The sequence below is a fragment of the Terrapene carolina genome, unplaced genomic scaffold (assembly GCF_002925995.2).
Source record: "Terrapene carolina triunguis isolate 2854851 unplaced genomic scaffold, T_m_triunguis-2.0 Scaffold66, whole genome shotgun sequence".
NCBI classification, from domain to species: Eukaryota; Metazoa; Chordata; order Testudines; family Emydidae; genus Terrapene; species Terrapene triunguis.
In genome coordinates, this window is record NW_020664417.1 from 15,868,201 (window position 1) to 15,883,202 (window position 15,002).

Sequence of the window (15,002 nt, forward strand, 5' to 3'; positions counted from 1 at the left end):
AGATGAAGAGTTAAGAGATGCGTTCAGAAGAAGTTCTTGTTTATAAACAATATTTTGGGCCTGTGCAGATCTACAAACACCAATAAAAAAAAATGACGTCCACAAGTTGTCGTTTTTTTAAACTAGGTCAGCACCCTTTCTTGCTGTTTTATGATTTATAAAATCCTGAAATTAAAAATTCTTTAACCTTATAATTTTGCTTCTTTTAATCTCACAGAATCCTAATCTTTTTAGTGCGAGATTGAAAGCATTCTTTCACTCTCATATTTAAGGCTGTTTTGTTGTCCTACCCTTAAGGGCAATAGTAGCAAGATAGAATGCAAGCCAGCTCCCCTATTAGTCACTGAATGACACTTCTTGAGTTTAAATGTTGCTCTCCTAATCTTCCAATCAGTTCCAACTGCACGGGAGGCAAAAAGAGAAGCCTATCCAAATATGATCACATCTAATCTGAAAACATGGCTTTAAAAAAGTGCTAACCAAAAACAACTTCTCAAAATTGTGCAGCTGAGTATCCTGCTAGCCAGATGATATCATCAGACAAGGAGAATGACAAAGGTCTGGTCTACAATACAACTGTACCATTAAAACTTCACTTAGGTTGGCACATTCGTGTGTGCATCCACACACAATTTGGAGTCCTGTTGGTAAAACCCTGAGTTTACAGTGGTCAAGTTAAACCAACTCCCCGAATGACATAAGTCCTGTACCAGCACTGTTTCACTGGTAGGATGCATATGTAGACAATTCACAATACTCCTCCAACAATCCCACAATGCCCTGTCCCCATGACAGTGCCCACTCTGGTCCCAGTTTTGAACACTGCTGCCCGAGGTCACAGTGACCACAAGCCCATCCCCCCCTTCAAAATCCCCAGCATGTTAAAGTGCAGCTAAAAGAAGTTCAGGCAAGCCTCATCCTGCAGCCTGATCTAGGAAAGAATTCCTGGACTTTCTCAGCTTGCGTAGAGAAGGGGCACTGCAAGCACAACTGCAGAATTGCCATAGGAATAAAAATGCTTATTTGGATGTTGCAAAGACATGCAAAAGCTGGGATATAAAAGGGATGAGCAACAATGCTGGGCTAAGGCGAAAGAAAAGTGGCAGTCCTACCTAAATGCAAAGAAGGGTAACAGAAAATCCGGGTCTGCCCCTCATGCCTGCCTGGATTTCAGCTACTATTTGGAGGTGGATGTCATGCTGATGGTGGACTCCCCTTGAGCCCTGGAGGAAAGCAACCCAGCAATGAATGGCTCATTGAGGGAATTCAGACCCTCAGAGAGCCAGCCAAATCCAACCCAGGCTACTCAAGAGTCAGAACCCACTTATGAAGGGGAAGGGAGATCAGGTAGGAATATTAATGCACACCCTTTTAAAAACACTTTATGAACCCTGAAACTCCACCTCTCAAAACGGCAGCCAAATGGATGTGGACAGGGAACAAAGGAATTGCCCAAACATGGCGATCAGTTACACCCTCACCACGTGGTGAAGACCCACCAGCCAGACACCTGGGAAAGAATTCTCTGTAGTAACTTATAGCCCTCCCCATCTAGTGTCCCATTACCGGCCGTTGGAGATATTTGCTGCTAGCAGTCACAGATTGCCTACAATGGCATGTAGGCAATCTCATCATACCATCCCCTCCATAAACTTATCAAGCTCAGTCTTGAAGCAAGTTAGGTTTTTTGTCCCCACTGCTCCCCTTGGAAGGCTGTTCCAGAACTTCACTTCTCTGATGGTTAGAAACCTTCCTCTAATTTCAAGCCTAAACTTGTTGATGGCCAGTTTATATCCATTTGTTCGTGTCTCCACACTGGCCCTTAACTTAAATATCTCCTCTGCCTCCCTGGTATTTATCCCTCTGACGTATTTAGAGAGAGCAATCATATCTCGCCTGAGCCTTTTTTTGGTTAGGCTAAACAAGCCAAGCTCATTGAGTCTCTTCTCATAAGGTAGGTTTTCCATTCCTAGGATCATCCTACTAGCCCTTCTCTGCACCTGTTCCAGTTTGAATTCATCTTTCGTAAACATGGGAGACCAGAACTGCACTCAGTATTCCAGATGAAGTCTCACGATAGTGCCTTGTATAATGGTACTAACACTTTCCTGTCTCTACTGGAAATCTCTCGCCTGATGCATCCTAGGACTGCATTCACCTTTTTCATGGCTGTTCAGTCCCGTAATTTTGTTTAATTTACTACATTTTCTTGAGGGTATCCATTGATCAATTAGTAGCAGATATATGGCAATGTGAATAATGTTGCTTAAGGCATGTATTTTTGATAGTTAAAAATTCTACTGTATCATGTAAGTTTTAAATAGAATAATCCTTTAAATACAACATTGTACTTAAGAAATTTTACTGCTCTATTAAAATTTTTATTAGAGAAGAGGAAGACTGTTCTCAAAAAGCACCAGTCACATCATTATACAACTGCCACTGGCTACTCATGTCACAGGCATTCTAGCACTGTTTTCTCTGCAGCGGTAACTCGAGATTGTTTCCAATGAACTTTTTTTCCCCCTATATCATCACTTGCTAACCTCCCCCTCGCGAACAGCAGAAAATATATTATATTTCCGTATCAATATAACTTTGTGCATTCTACACATTAAGACTTTTGATCAACCTCAAATTTACGGAGAGAAAAACATAATATAAGTAAGTTTGCTTTTTGAGAAAGACGCTACACTGAAAAGGAAGAAAGGTTTACCATCATATTTAGCAATGTTTTCATCTGTATCTTCTTTCTTGGTTTTAGATAATATCCACCTGTGAAAGAAAAACAATTGTTTTGTTTAAATTGTGTAATAAGGACAAGAAAATATAAATAAAACAGGATTATTATTTAACAAAAGGAAGTAAGAATTTCTTTCTTTTTAGATAGTTAAGCAGTAAATGCAAAATAAGGATATTTTGACAAAATAAGTCACCCTATTCATTGATCATTTGGAATTTAAAGAACATGAACAAATAATATTTAGGAAAAATTAAAACATGCTGGGGCTAATCTGCAGGCACGCTTAATATTAACTTTAAAGTCCTAGTAAGAATTTGAAATGAGAGTAAAATTAATATGACCCAAAACTCTTAGCTTCCAGATAAAAATCTGTTACATGAGATAAGGTCAAGATTACATTTCAGTCATTTAAGGGTGACAGTTACAACACACCTGTAATATTCTCAAAAATAAGCATATTAAATTTCCTAGGTTTATATTTAACCTTAAATTTAAAGAATTCCAAACATATCAAGGTAAAGAAATGCATAGTTAAGAGACCCAAACCTTAACTCTATCCTGTAGTGACACCATTGGTGGGGAGGAGAGAGGGAAGAGAATGGGAAGACAAAAAACCCAATGTATCTTTAAAAATCAGTTCAAGATAATCCAGAAGTACAAACAGTTACACTCTAATCATAATTGTATGCTTACTGCACATATACTTTAAGGGATCCACAGGTCTTCAGTGATAGATGCTGAGAAATTAAACTATATTTATACTTTTTCAGGGACAAAGTATCTGAAATTATTTTAGTCTCCACTTTACCCTAAATTTTGTGTACTGATATATTGTTGTCCCCACTTACCTTGCAAAATAAGCTAACTCAATACCACCAGTTCCAGGCATATTAATGAATAAACAGACAATGTATTCAGTTATCAGTTTTCTACCCAAGAGAAAAACAGCCCATAGCACTCCTTTCATTCTTGCCTCCTAGTACTACTTCAGTGGAGAACACTAAATATTGTTTCCCTAAGGACATCACCCTTTTTTGCATCTGGCTATTATTCCAACAGCACAGGGAATAAATAAAAGCAACCCCGTTAAAACCTGTTGTGCCATAACTGAAACTATGAATATGAACTTTAGACAGCTGAGTAACACTGTGATAGGGAACAGAGAAAAATCTGGCTTTTGCTTTCCAGTGCTTCAAGATGAATGTTTTCTCAACAGGAGTGAAAGTGAAAAATTATCCTGAGATATTGAGATGTTTAGTGGGATTTAAAATTACACTGGTATAAAGTCATTCATCTCTGGACCAGTGGCTATATGATGAGTGTGTGTGTACACACACACACTCTCTCACTTTAAGCCACACCTACTAGTTCAAAGCTTAAGCCTACTAGCCAGGATGAAAGATACTTACACCTCTACACTAAAGAAACTATTGTATGCCCAGGCTTAAGAAAATCAACTCCTGATGCTGATAATCTGGCTAACCATTGATTAGTGTCCCCGTATCCTATTTTTCGGAAAGATCAACTGAGAAAGCTGTGGCAACTCTCTGGCAGTTTGAATCCTCATCATTTCCTTCAATCTGGCTATAGCCATGTACAGGGTAAACTGCACTGGATGCGTTATGTGATGCTGTTAGCAATGCATGAAGATAAAGTATACTTGCTGCTGCTTTGGCATTGTCAGTAGCCTTTAATGTGTTTCAGCACAAGATTTTGTTGGCTTGTTTGTGGACACTACCAGGAGTGAAGTGAGTGCTAGTCAGTAGCTTTGCTCTTATCTTTCTGAGCAACACAAGGAATAATTGTTGACAACTTTTCCTCTACCCCCAGGATTTTCTTTTCTTGCAGGGTGCCATAGGAATTGACTGTCACTTCTCTTGTTCAAAGCATATATAAGGCCATTGAGCAGGTCAGTGGGAAGACCCTGGCAGGCTGCAGTGCATTCAGGATGCAGAGGACACTATGCCAGAGAAATGGAACTAACTGTCCCATGCCTAGATGATGACAGCTAGCTGTGATTTCATGGGGTCTGAGGGAAGTAACTGGAAGAGCTGACCATTTATATTGCTGCCCATCAGGAGAAGCATAATCACCATTTGTAAAACAGATGTGTAATTTGGGGTATTAGATTCTGGGCTACTCCTGGAGGCAACCTCATCTCCAATTAGACTTTAACACAACTATCCCCATCTTTGTCATTTTAAGATTAGATTGTTGTTAATGTACTCCACACAGAGCCACACCTTGGGACCATTTGGTGCACAACAATTAAGTGGAGTTGCATGTTGTGAGCATGTTAGGCAGTGCTCCATGATCTACACTGGCTTCTAATCAGCTTGCATAGGGAAATCAAGGTGTTTTGTTTTAACCTATGTAGCCCAAGTGATTTGGTGCCTGGTTTCCTGAGAAACTTTCTCTCTCTCCCCATGATATACTACTACAGTGAATTGAGCAGAGCACTGAAGTTGGCGTTCCCTCAGTATAAGCCAGAAGGAATTGCTGACAGGCCATTCTCTGAAGGATCCTTGATTTTGGAATGCCTCCCCCTGCCCCTTGTCTTCCAGAGACAAGATTGGTTAGCCTTCCATGCACAAAAATAAACCCCCCATCACCTCACATTTAAAAAAATGTGATTATTTTTAAGGCTGCTGAGGAGCATGGGGGCTAAGATACATATATGTACAGGCAATCTTGTGTCTATGAAAAATCACTTACCAAGCATCTCAGGTAGATCAGAAAAAGTAGCATAGGGTATACCCCCAGTACATGCTTAGGATTAGAGAATGAGATTACTAGTTAAAGGAATTAATGCTGCAAGGCTTAGATTCCCTCCACAACTTTGAGTAACAGGCTACATGAATTTACTAGAAGTACTGTATCAGGTGGATCACTATTTTTTGGGTCAGGTCCATGATCTAACTGGTGGGACAGTTGTTAGACCCCTGAAATGAGCAGCAGTGCATGCCGCTCTTTCACATGAGGAAGAGGACTTTTCTGTACTTTCTTGGGAAGCTAGCCCCACTACTTCAGTGCCAGACCCCCCACAGATCACTGAGAAATCTGAACAATTTGGCTTCCCTCAAACAGTGCTGGAATGCAAATGAACTCAAGTCTATTCTGTGCCCACCCCATCAAGTCCAATGCTATATTAACAAGAAACTATATTACTATAGTAGATGCATATGATTCATTGTGCCCAGTTCCTAGATATTGACATATGGTTGGAAGGGTAGGGAGAGTGCGCAGATACAAGAATTTTCACAAGTCCAGGGTTTTTAAAAGAGTGAACAGAGGTGCAAGTTTCCACCTCACAACATTGGTATTTATGGCATCTCCATCCCAGTGATTTTAAGTGAATATCCACTGCTCTATTGGGCTATGATGTTATACCCACACTACACAAACCCAGACAGATAGTGGTTCAACTACAAACTAAGCAGGTGAAGGATGGTAGAACATGCATTTGGATGTGTCTGCTGACTCCTAGTGACTGCAAATCAGCAATGTGGGTATACCTATCTGCCTGTTGTGTTCTGTATAATACCTGTGAAGCAAGAATGAACTGTCTGTGGAGAGAGTAGCCTGCAGACCTTGCATAAGTTATGCTCAGCTGGATAGAAAAGTAGTGCCACCACTTTGGCAACGCTACCTGCATTAGGAATGCAAATCAAATTGGAATCTTCACACATGTTGCCAGGTGGAGGTTGGGATGAATGATGTAGAAGCATGAAAGATTTGGATATTTTCATTTGCTATGAAATACTGCTTTCTTAGCTGATGGTAGGTTTTACCTTTTTATAATTTCTTTATCCTGGGTATTGCTTTTCTTTTATTCATTTACCCACTCATAACTGTAAATAGTAGAGAGACTACTCTAACTGTCAATACATCACTTAGCTTCAAAGATTGAGTCACAGATAAATGCTGCAATTTGCAAATCAGTTTTATTACACATAAATTAGTAGGACAAATGCATTAGGTATGTAGTGCAAAGTAAGAAAACATTAAGGATAAACATGGTTTATGGGACATGAAATGCATGTCTAAGGGATTTAAGTTCTTTTTCCCCTCCTCTCTAGCAAGGATGGAGCATTGTGGAAATGTACACGAGAGAAGAGTATAGGACAATTCAATAACAGATGCTATGGTCTTGTATCATGCAGTTTTGCTTAGAAGGACACACACACACACACACACACACCCCCTGTTGCTGAGATAACAGCAATAGTTTCTATGCCCTTGAAAACTCTCACTCAAGCACCCTATGGAAATCTTGTTCAGGCAGCTTTAATTTTTCCTATCACAATGGAAGTAAGCCATTGTCTCTTCTTTTGCCTTATCTTGCAGCAGAGAGCTGTTTTTTCCTCCCCTAATTTAAACAGTTTATCAGAGTCCCTTTTCATGTTCCTCTGCAAATCTAGAAATCATGCTTCTCATTTTCATCTTCCTTCTCCCCTGATTGGTCAAGAGCTCTGGACTTTAAGTGTCAGATGTATGGTTCTCTCTTGCACTTTCATGGCCTTGTCATGATCAACACTGAAATGAAAAATATGAAGAGATACTTAGTAATGGCACAGCCAATCTTTAAAATACAAAGGAATTTAATAAAATATACCAATTTGTTTAGTTTATAATTCCAAAGCATTCTTTCTAGTTATTCTGTTCTCAAGATTCAAACTGGTGAGAAACCAAGACTCTCCAACTTAAAATAGATTATTAGGAAAGGGACTAATGAAATTTAGTCACTGCAGGCTTAACCAGTGCCTGAACAGAATCTCTGTACTGCGAATTTTAGCCAGGGTGAAGGAAGGCCATATTTAGATGACTGGTAAGGCTGATCATTGAAAGAATATTTAGAGTGGAAACTTGATAACAGAACAGGCTCTAGGGCTGGTATAATGAGCTTCTGTGTGGCCACAGAGAAATTAACATTGGCCCTAACTTAACTTCTAGAACAGAGTACTGGCCTTACCAAAGATTTGCAGAAGACTGAGAAAAACTGTGTCTAAAATAAAGTTTTCCATTAGATTGGCTGGGTAGGGGATGTTTACAGCACCATTATCCTACCTTCCACATACTTGAGTTAAATGTGGAGTAGTTTGTTATGTAATGGCACTTATTCCTGCATTTCAGCATTAAAAAAGAGGCAGAATGAAATATGATTGCAGCTAGATCAAACAAACTAACTAGCACTCTGGTTCTGCAGTCAGATCCATGCTGGTGAACCCTTACATGCAATGGTCACTGAGGTCAAAGGGCTCTATGCAGCCCATGCAGATTCAATTACAGGACTGAGGACTAACCAACCTAAATATCCTGGTCCAGCACGTAAACCATTACATGTTGAGGCTGTAGTACCCAATATGTTAACTACCACAATAACATTTGCTTGTTGATAGATAGACAGACAGACAGACTTCATTTTCTGCCCCATTCAGCTACAATTTTGAGATGGGAGAGGGCATGGCACCTTACTATGACATGCTCTAGGCCTGGGGACTTTTGCCTTTACAAGGTTCATTGCCCAAAGTAATCAAATATGGAGGAGGTGAAAGAGGACTGCTGAACTGGTGAATCTGGTAGAACTGAATGAGTGGGGGATGGGGAGGGAAGGAGGAAGAGAAGGAAATTCAGGAAGGACTAGCCACTTGTGCTAGAGCAATTAAGCCAGAGGTTGGCAGCAATTAGTTTTATAACCACACTGTATGAAAAATCATTCTGCCAAATCCCTAGAGCATGGAAAGCCAGCCATTATCAGTTGAAACAATGGGGGGCGGGGGGAGAGAAACCCACACATACCTTGTGGAGAAGGGCGCCTCATCTCCCAAGCAATCATCCTCCTGAAACTTCTTAGTTTGAGATTCTCTGAAGACATTTGGGATTCTGCTATGGTCTCTTGCAGCTAGTGACCCTGCCCCATACATTTTGAGTTAGCAGTATCCTCCCCCTGGTCCCTCAGTCTGGTTCTTGGTTCTGTTCAGCACTATCTCTAGCTCCATAATAAGAGTGCACCAAGAATATGGTTAGTTCATCATAAAGATACAGGTTTTCTTCCAAAACTTCATAGCATTGTTCGCACCACAGAGACTGTTATACTGAACCTTCAGCCTATTTCTTTTCCCCGACACAGTTTACTACATCTAAGCAATACTCAGTTCAGTCAGGTGTTCAAATATCTGACCATGCATCAAAATGCTTTTGTTAAATTATAGATTGCCACTGGAACCCACATCTTCTGCTTGCCCCAGGTATACACGGGTGTCCAGCTTGGGCCTACTAGAAACAAGCTGATATAATTTCAAGACATGCTCCAGAACTGGCTTGCTAAACAATATAAATTGATCACAAAGTGGATACTGACAAGAAAGATATCAACAAGATTTATGATGTATGCAGCACTATTTGTAAGTTAAGGTGCTTCCAATATACTTCGCTTTTGGGCCAGTAAGAAAAAAAACAAAAACAAAAACAAAACAGGAATTTAATCAAATTTGCCACCTAAGCAGTGATCGGTGTATTCTGGAAGGATGGGGGAGGGGACTCTGAGACTATGTCAGCACTTGTCATATACACTGGCACTGCACTGGTGGAGACAGATATTGAGATACACAAAAATGGTATTTAGCCTTCCATAAAGGAAATACAAATCCAGCAGTAGTGATAACACCTGTACTGTTGGGAGCAGTAGTATGTGTGGGTGAGTTGTGCATTACAGACATTAAAAGGGATCCTAGAAGTTATTAGCTATTATGGCATTGACCAAATTTGACATTCTCTCTTATACCTTGAAGGTACCTATATAAGATGTTAATACTATCCAGTGTAGCTGTGGATGTTCTCATTATCCATGTAAATGTCTAATCTTTTTGAACAGCATAAAGTGGTATGTGGCAAATAATGTGATAAATGAATGAGACATCACCACTGAATATAAAGGAAAGTTTTTACGAACACAGATTATTCTACAACCCCAGACATCTCAAAAGGTAGTGACTGGGAGACTTCAACAAAGTGGACAAGACACGGGGGGGGGAGGGGGAGGGAAGGGGGGGCAGGGGGAAGAGTACAGTAAGTAACAGTTTTGCTTAAAATAGAGAACTCACTGGCTACCTAGTAGAGCTTTCCCATTTCAAACATCTTTGAAATACTTTATTAAATTACAGAACAAGTTGTGATCAGTGAACCATGAGCAGTTCTGGCCAGACTACTGGCTCTAGATGTTATCAGTTATTCAAACTGCTGAAATTCAAGGTTTACAATGCCATCTGTTATGAACACTTACCCAGTCAATACTCCATCATCAAAGGTTTCTGTAAAATATACTTCCCCAGTAGGCTTTGGAGTCTTGTACATAACCTAAAGACATTTACACAAATATGTACAATGCATGAATTATAACTTTTTTTTACTGAAATACATCATAGCTCATATGTACATTTATACCTGATGCAAGAAATACAATCAATTGTAATTCTCTGAGAAGTAGTCAGCCCCAACTACTTTTAACATACATGGTATTTTCTAGGTAGTATCTTGACTATCTTGGGCTTATTACATTTTCTATATTATATTGTTTAAGTTTAAAAAGTTCATGGTAAACTGATTATTTTACCCAGCACAAAATAGTCTATTAGCCCTGGAGGTGGCTAATGGATTCCATTAAACAGACTAAAGTATATGGAAGTTGAATATATTCCTAAGTATTAAAAAGGTGTGTGTGTTCTGTGCCTACAGATATAAAAAAAGTTAAGCACCTATTGGGTACCTATGCACTAATATTTTCAGTGCGTGATGCTTAGCAGCATAAGCTATTGCATATCTAAAAGCATAAATGGAAGATCAAAGGGCATAATCATTATGGCCAAAATGTGTAAGATATTGTCAATAAGGGAAAACGTAGGGAGAAGTTAGCAAACTTGTCCTGATCCTCATCTTCCTACCTATTTCTTTCCTCCACTCACTTTTTCCATTCTGTGTGGTTTTCTTCCCCATGTGGTTAAGTGGTATATTAGAATTTATTTTACTATTTGAAAAAGAAACCTCTTGCTGTATTTTGTAAGCATATCCCTCCCGCCCAAGGTATGATGTAATTTACAACAAACAACAACATTTTAAATATATTCTCTACAAGAAATTGGCAGAGAGGGAGAGATGAACAGAAGCTACTGAAACTAAAAAGGTGACCAAAATTGAAACAAGGATAAACCCAAGCAATATTTTCTGCTTTAACTTCCAGAAATACAAGTGAGATGGCAGGATATAGTACTATTAGGTATCCTGAGAGAAGGAGCTAAGTCCTGCCTTAAGCATAAGTGTCAAAGCCTTAGTCAAGCTCCCCCCACTGGACACTGACCAGGCTGTTTGGACCCACATACTAGGCCCTTGGGTCACTGAGTGGCTCTAGCCATCTCTGGAGCCAACCTCTCTGGCACACTTCTTGGGCACAAACCATCTGGAACCCCTTAGCCCAGCTGCCTGGGGGCCCTCCCCCCAAGATTGACTCCTCAGTAGCTTAAGTACACCCTTTTGAGAGAGCACCACCCTAGTGGGAGTTCTGGTTTACAGTTAACCCTTTCAAAGGTATGCAACTGTTGAATCAAACAGACGTGGACTTTGTCTAAAGATTTCTAAAAACAATCACTTTAGACATCAACAGATATAAAGAGCCATACAAAATAATACCTGTACCATTCCCTGCCTCAGTCTCTTAACCACTCTTGAGCATTCTCTGGGATTTGGTTAGAGTCTAAGGAGTCCAGGGTTTTCCTCTCTCCCGTCCCCAACATATGGCTTCTCCTGAAGAACATGTAGTCTCCTTTCTAACCCTTTTAGACAGACACCTTCAACTTAGCATGTCTGGCAGTCAAAAAGAGTTTCCCTCTTTCAGGAAACATGCCTCTTTGTTCCTCTCAGCCAAATTTCTCAGCCTCTAGTTTTATAGGGCTGTATCAACACCTCACCCACTGGAAAGAACTTAATTCCTTAAGACCAAGTAGGTAGCAACAGAACAATGAACATGTAAACCAAGTCACATCATTTTTCACAAAGATATACAAGTTTCCCACATTCTTCATAATAAACAAAGTAATTTGCCAGATGTGGCAAACCGATTGCAAGCTCTGCAATTCATTCAGCCATATTTTAATCACTGAGCACCCCCTGACAATGGAAGGCCTGAGTTTCTACTCTGGTAGTTTGGGTTCATACACAAGGTTTGCTGCCACATAGCAATTAAAGAAAAACAACCGAGTGGCTACATGTTATTTGTCAACTACATATATTCACTGTCAAATCTCTGTATTTCTTAGAAGAGTTACCCATTTTGTAAAACTTAAGTTTTGGCTGATGTCAACAATAACCTTACCTCTAGAGAAGAGCTGCCTTTGTCAAGGTCAGTTTCTTGCGAGTTCTTGTCAAAATCCTCGACCTCAACATCTGCATCCTGGATTTCTTCATCATGCATTTCTGCAGTTACTGAGCTGATTAACAAGACACCCAAACACAGCCAATGGACTTGCATACTGGTTATCTGCAGAATTAATAAGTACATTGTCACTGCAAAAATATAGTTTACCTCCTTAACAGTTATTTGCAGAAAGAGCTACAGGAGAAAAAACAATTAAAAATAACACAGGACAAAGACTGAATATGCATTTTGTTGTTTGCATTTTTTCCCAAAAGCTCAACAGCTTTGATAACCCTCATGAAAGCATTCTGAACAAAATAATTAAATTTGACAATGGAGTTAAAAGGTGGCAACTGTAAGACAGTAGAACAGGTTCTCTCTTCCTGTTCCATCCAAGGAACGTCTGATATAACTGGTGCATCCAAGATATACTTATTACTGGAGGTTTTTAAGAACAGATTAGACAAATGTATGCCAGGGATGTTCTAGGTATACATAATCCTGCCTCAATACAGGGAAAATGGACCAGATGACCTTTTGAAGTCCCTTCAAGTCCTACACATCTATGGATTACTTTATAGATACCACTCAGATAGAGACCATCTTGGCTGGTATTAGGCAACTTTTCTATTGTTCAGACAACTGCAGAGTTTCACTCTAGCGTACTGGTGTTTGAGAATATCCATGGACTGCCTCAGCAAGATTTAAAAACGTATTTCAACACTTGCTAAAGCTAGTTTTGGGGTACCGCCGTCACTGCACATGTCCACAAGGCCTATATCCAGAAGAGTCGCTATGGTGTGGCACCTTAACGTCTTCTGGGCTACTCACAAAAGAATGTGTTCGCTTTCCTCCTCCTATTCCTAACACAAAACCCCCCTCCTTTGACCTACCATATCAGAAAACTGACCATAAACAAACAAACAAAAAACCACACACACACACACACACACACACACAAAAACAAACTCCACTTTGGGAATCTTCAGCTATCACTGAACGGGAAACGGTTTATTTATTTGTCTTCTCCTATGGTGTTCTCTAATCTTTCATTAGAATGATAGTTTGGATGAGGAAAAAAAAGTGTTTACATCTCTATTAACGAGATGATCATCTTCTGAAAATGTACTTAAAGTAAACTTTTCTCCTCCTAGTTCAGTAGCTGGGTCTGCAATTCATAATCAAAGACAAAAACAATGCTAAGGAGGTTTTTTTTTTTTAAATCATCAATTCTTATCCATCGTGTACCTCATTTTTAAAAGCCTCTCCACTGGCAATTGCTCCAAATTCTAAAAATCCACTTGTTAATCCTTCTCTTCCAGCACTCATTAGCCCAAGGACTAAGTCTACTCACCAGATCAAATTGTGTTAGTGCTTCAAACCACAACTGCTCCTGGTCCATCTCCAGCTAGGACTGACAGACACCACCCTTCACTCCAAAATTAATACCTCACACCCATTGATGTTGATCAGTCCCCTAGACAGTGATTCGGTTTATACCGTTAACCACCCCACACCTCAACAGAATCCTCTGCTGAGATGGCAGAAGCCCTCCCCCCCACACACACTTTCCAGGGTGGATAAAAATCAATGATTTTTTATTTAAATTGGATTTTTTTGATAAAATGCTTTTTGTGGAAAAACGTATCTAGAGATTGAACTATAATGTATCTTAATTAAAACTAAGGTCTCATCATGGAATAGGGATTATAAATTCTAATTCTATAGTACAAGACAATATATTCATTTAATGTTTAAGAAAAGGTTTGTAAATGAGTTCCAATAGTTCATGGATTAGGGACCCAATCTTATGGGGTTCCAGGGGTTTCTGTATAAATTATTTAGGTTAATCTTTCTATCTACCCAAGGGGACTCAGTGCTCAGTCTAAAAGACACCATCACAGATGCTTAGTTTTGCAGTTCTCAAACTCTGGATTTGTGTCTCCAGAGATAACATGCTTGTTAACAGCAAAAATGTTTTTAAATAAATATACAGAGGTGAGAAATAACAGACCTCAACCCTATTGTCCCTCTTCAAAATTTGTGTACACAGAGTCAATCCCTTACCTCTCTCTAAAAGTGCAAAGTTTCAAAAAGTTCAATGAATAGAAGATTGTTGGGGGCGGAATAGATCTGGACAAGGAGAGAACTCTGGAAATAAATGTGAGAAGGGAAGGGACAAGCAGTAGAAACAAAAGTGAAACTGTTTGAGCAGCATATTCCAGAAGTCTTGAGGTCTTTCTGCGTGTAACCTTCATTGATTTGAGATCTACCATAGCATTCTCTCATTGGAAGGGAAAACCTATAATGGCAGCAGGCCATAAGAGACCCACTTTGGGAATATTTTAATGAAGTTCCTCTACCTGTGGTTAAGACAGGCATGCATGCAAAATGCAAACAGTGCAACAAAGAAATGCAAGGCCTGGCTGCCCGAATGAAACATCATGAGAAGTGTTCCTTCTCAGGAGGAAGCTGCATTGAAGATGATGAAAGGAACATGTCTGAACATGCAGGATCTTCAGGTTGGTAAACTTTTTTATTTCATACTTCTTCCTTAAGGCCTGCCTGTCTTCCTTCTGGACTATTCTTGAATTCTCATGTTTGAGCAAAAAATATAGATAGTACCATAGAGTAACAACATTTTAGATACAGTTGTGATAAAAAAAAAAAAAAAAAACTGAAATAGGCAGATCTTCCTTTTACAATTTCATCTTTAAAGTTGTATTGAGTGTCAGTGATTGCAATGAGGAATACTAATAATTAAATAACTGCATTGACTTATTTTGCCTAGGAGAATCCATCCCCAATACACACAATTCTGAAGACTAGCCACCTTCAAGATCACCATCATTT

The 15,002-nt window shown here is 39.5% G+C and overlaps 1 protein-coding gene across 1 annotated transcript in view; it reads right to left on the reverse strand.

The window, feature by feature from the left end:
• The window catches only part of CLGN (calmegin), a 67,017-nt gene that overhangs the window by 39,507 nt on the left and 12,508 nt on the right, over nucleotides 1-15,002 (reverse strand). Inside the window, exons 2-4 of the mRNA XM_029910682.1 lie at nucleotides 12,108-12,272; nucleotides 10,026-10,099; nucleotides 2,717-2,775 (exon numbers count right to left, since the gene is read on the reverse strand). Of these exons, the coding sequence (XP_029766542.1) occupies nucleotides 2,717-2,775; nucleotides 10,026-10,099; nucleotides 12,108-12,272 (298 nt within the window). The remainder of the gene's footprint in view (nucleotides 1-2,716; nucleotides 2,776-10,025; nucleotides 10,100-12,107; nucleotides 12,273-15,002) is intronic.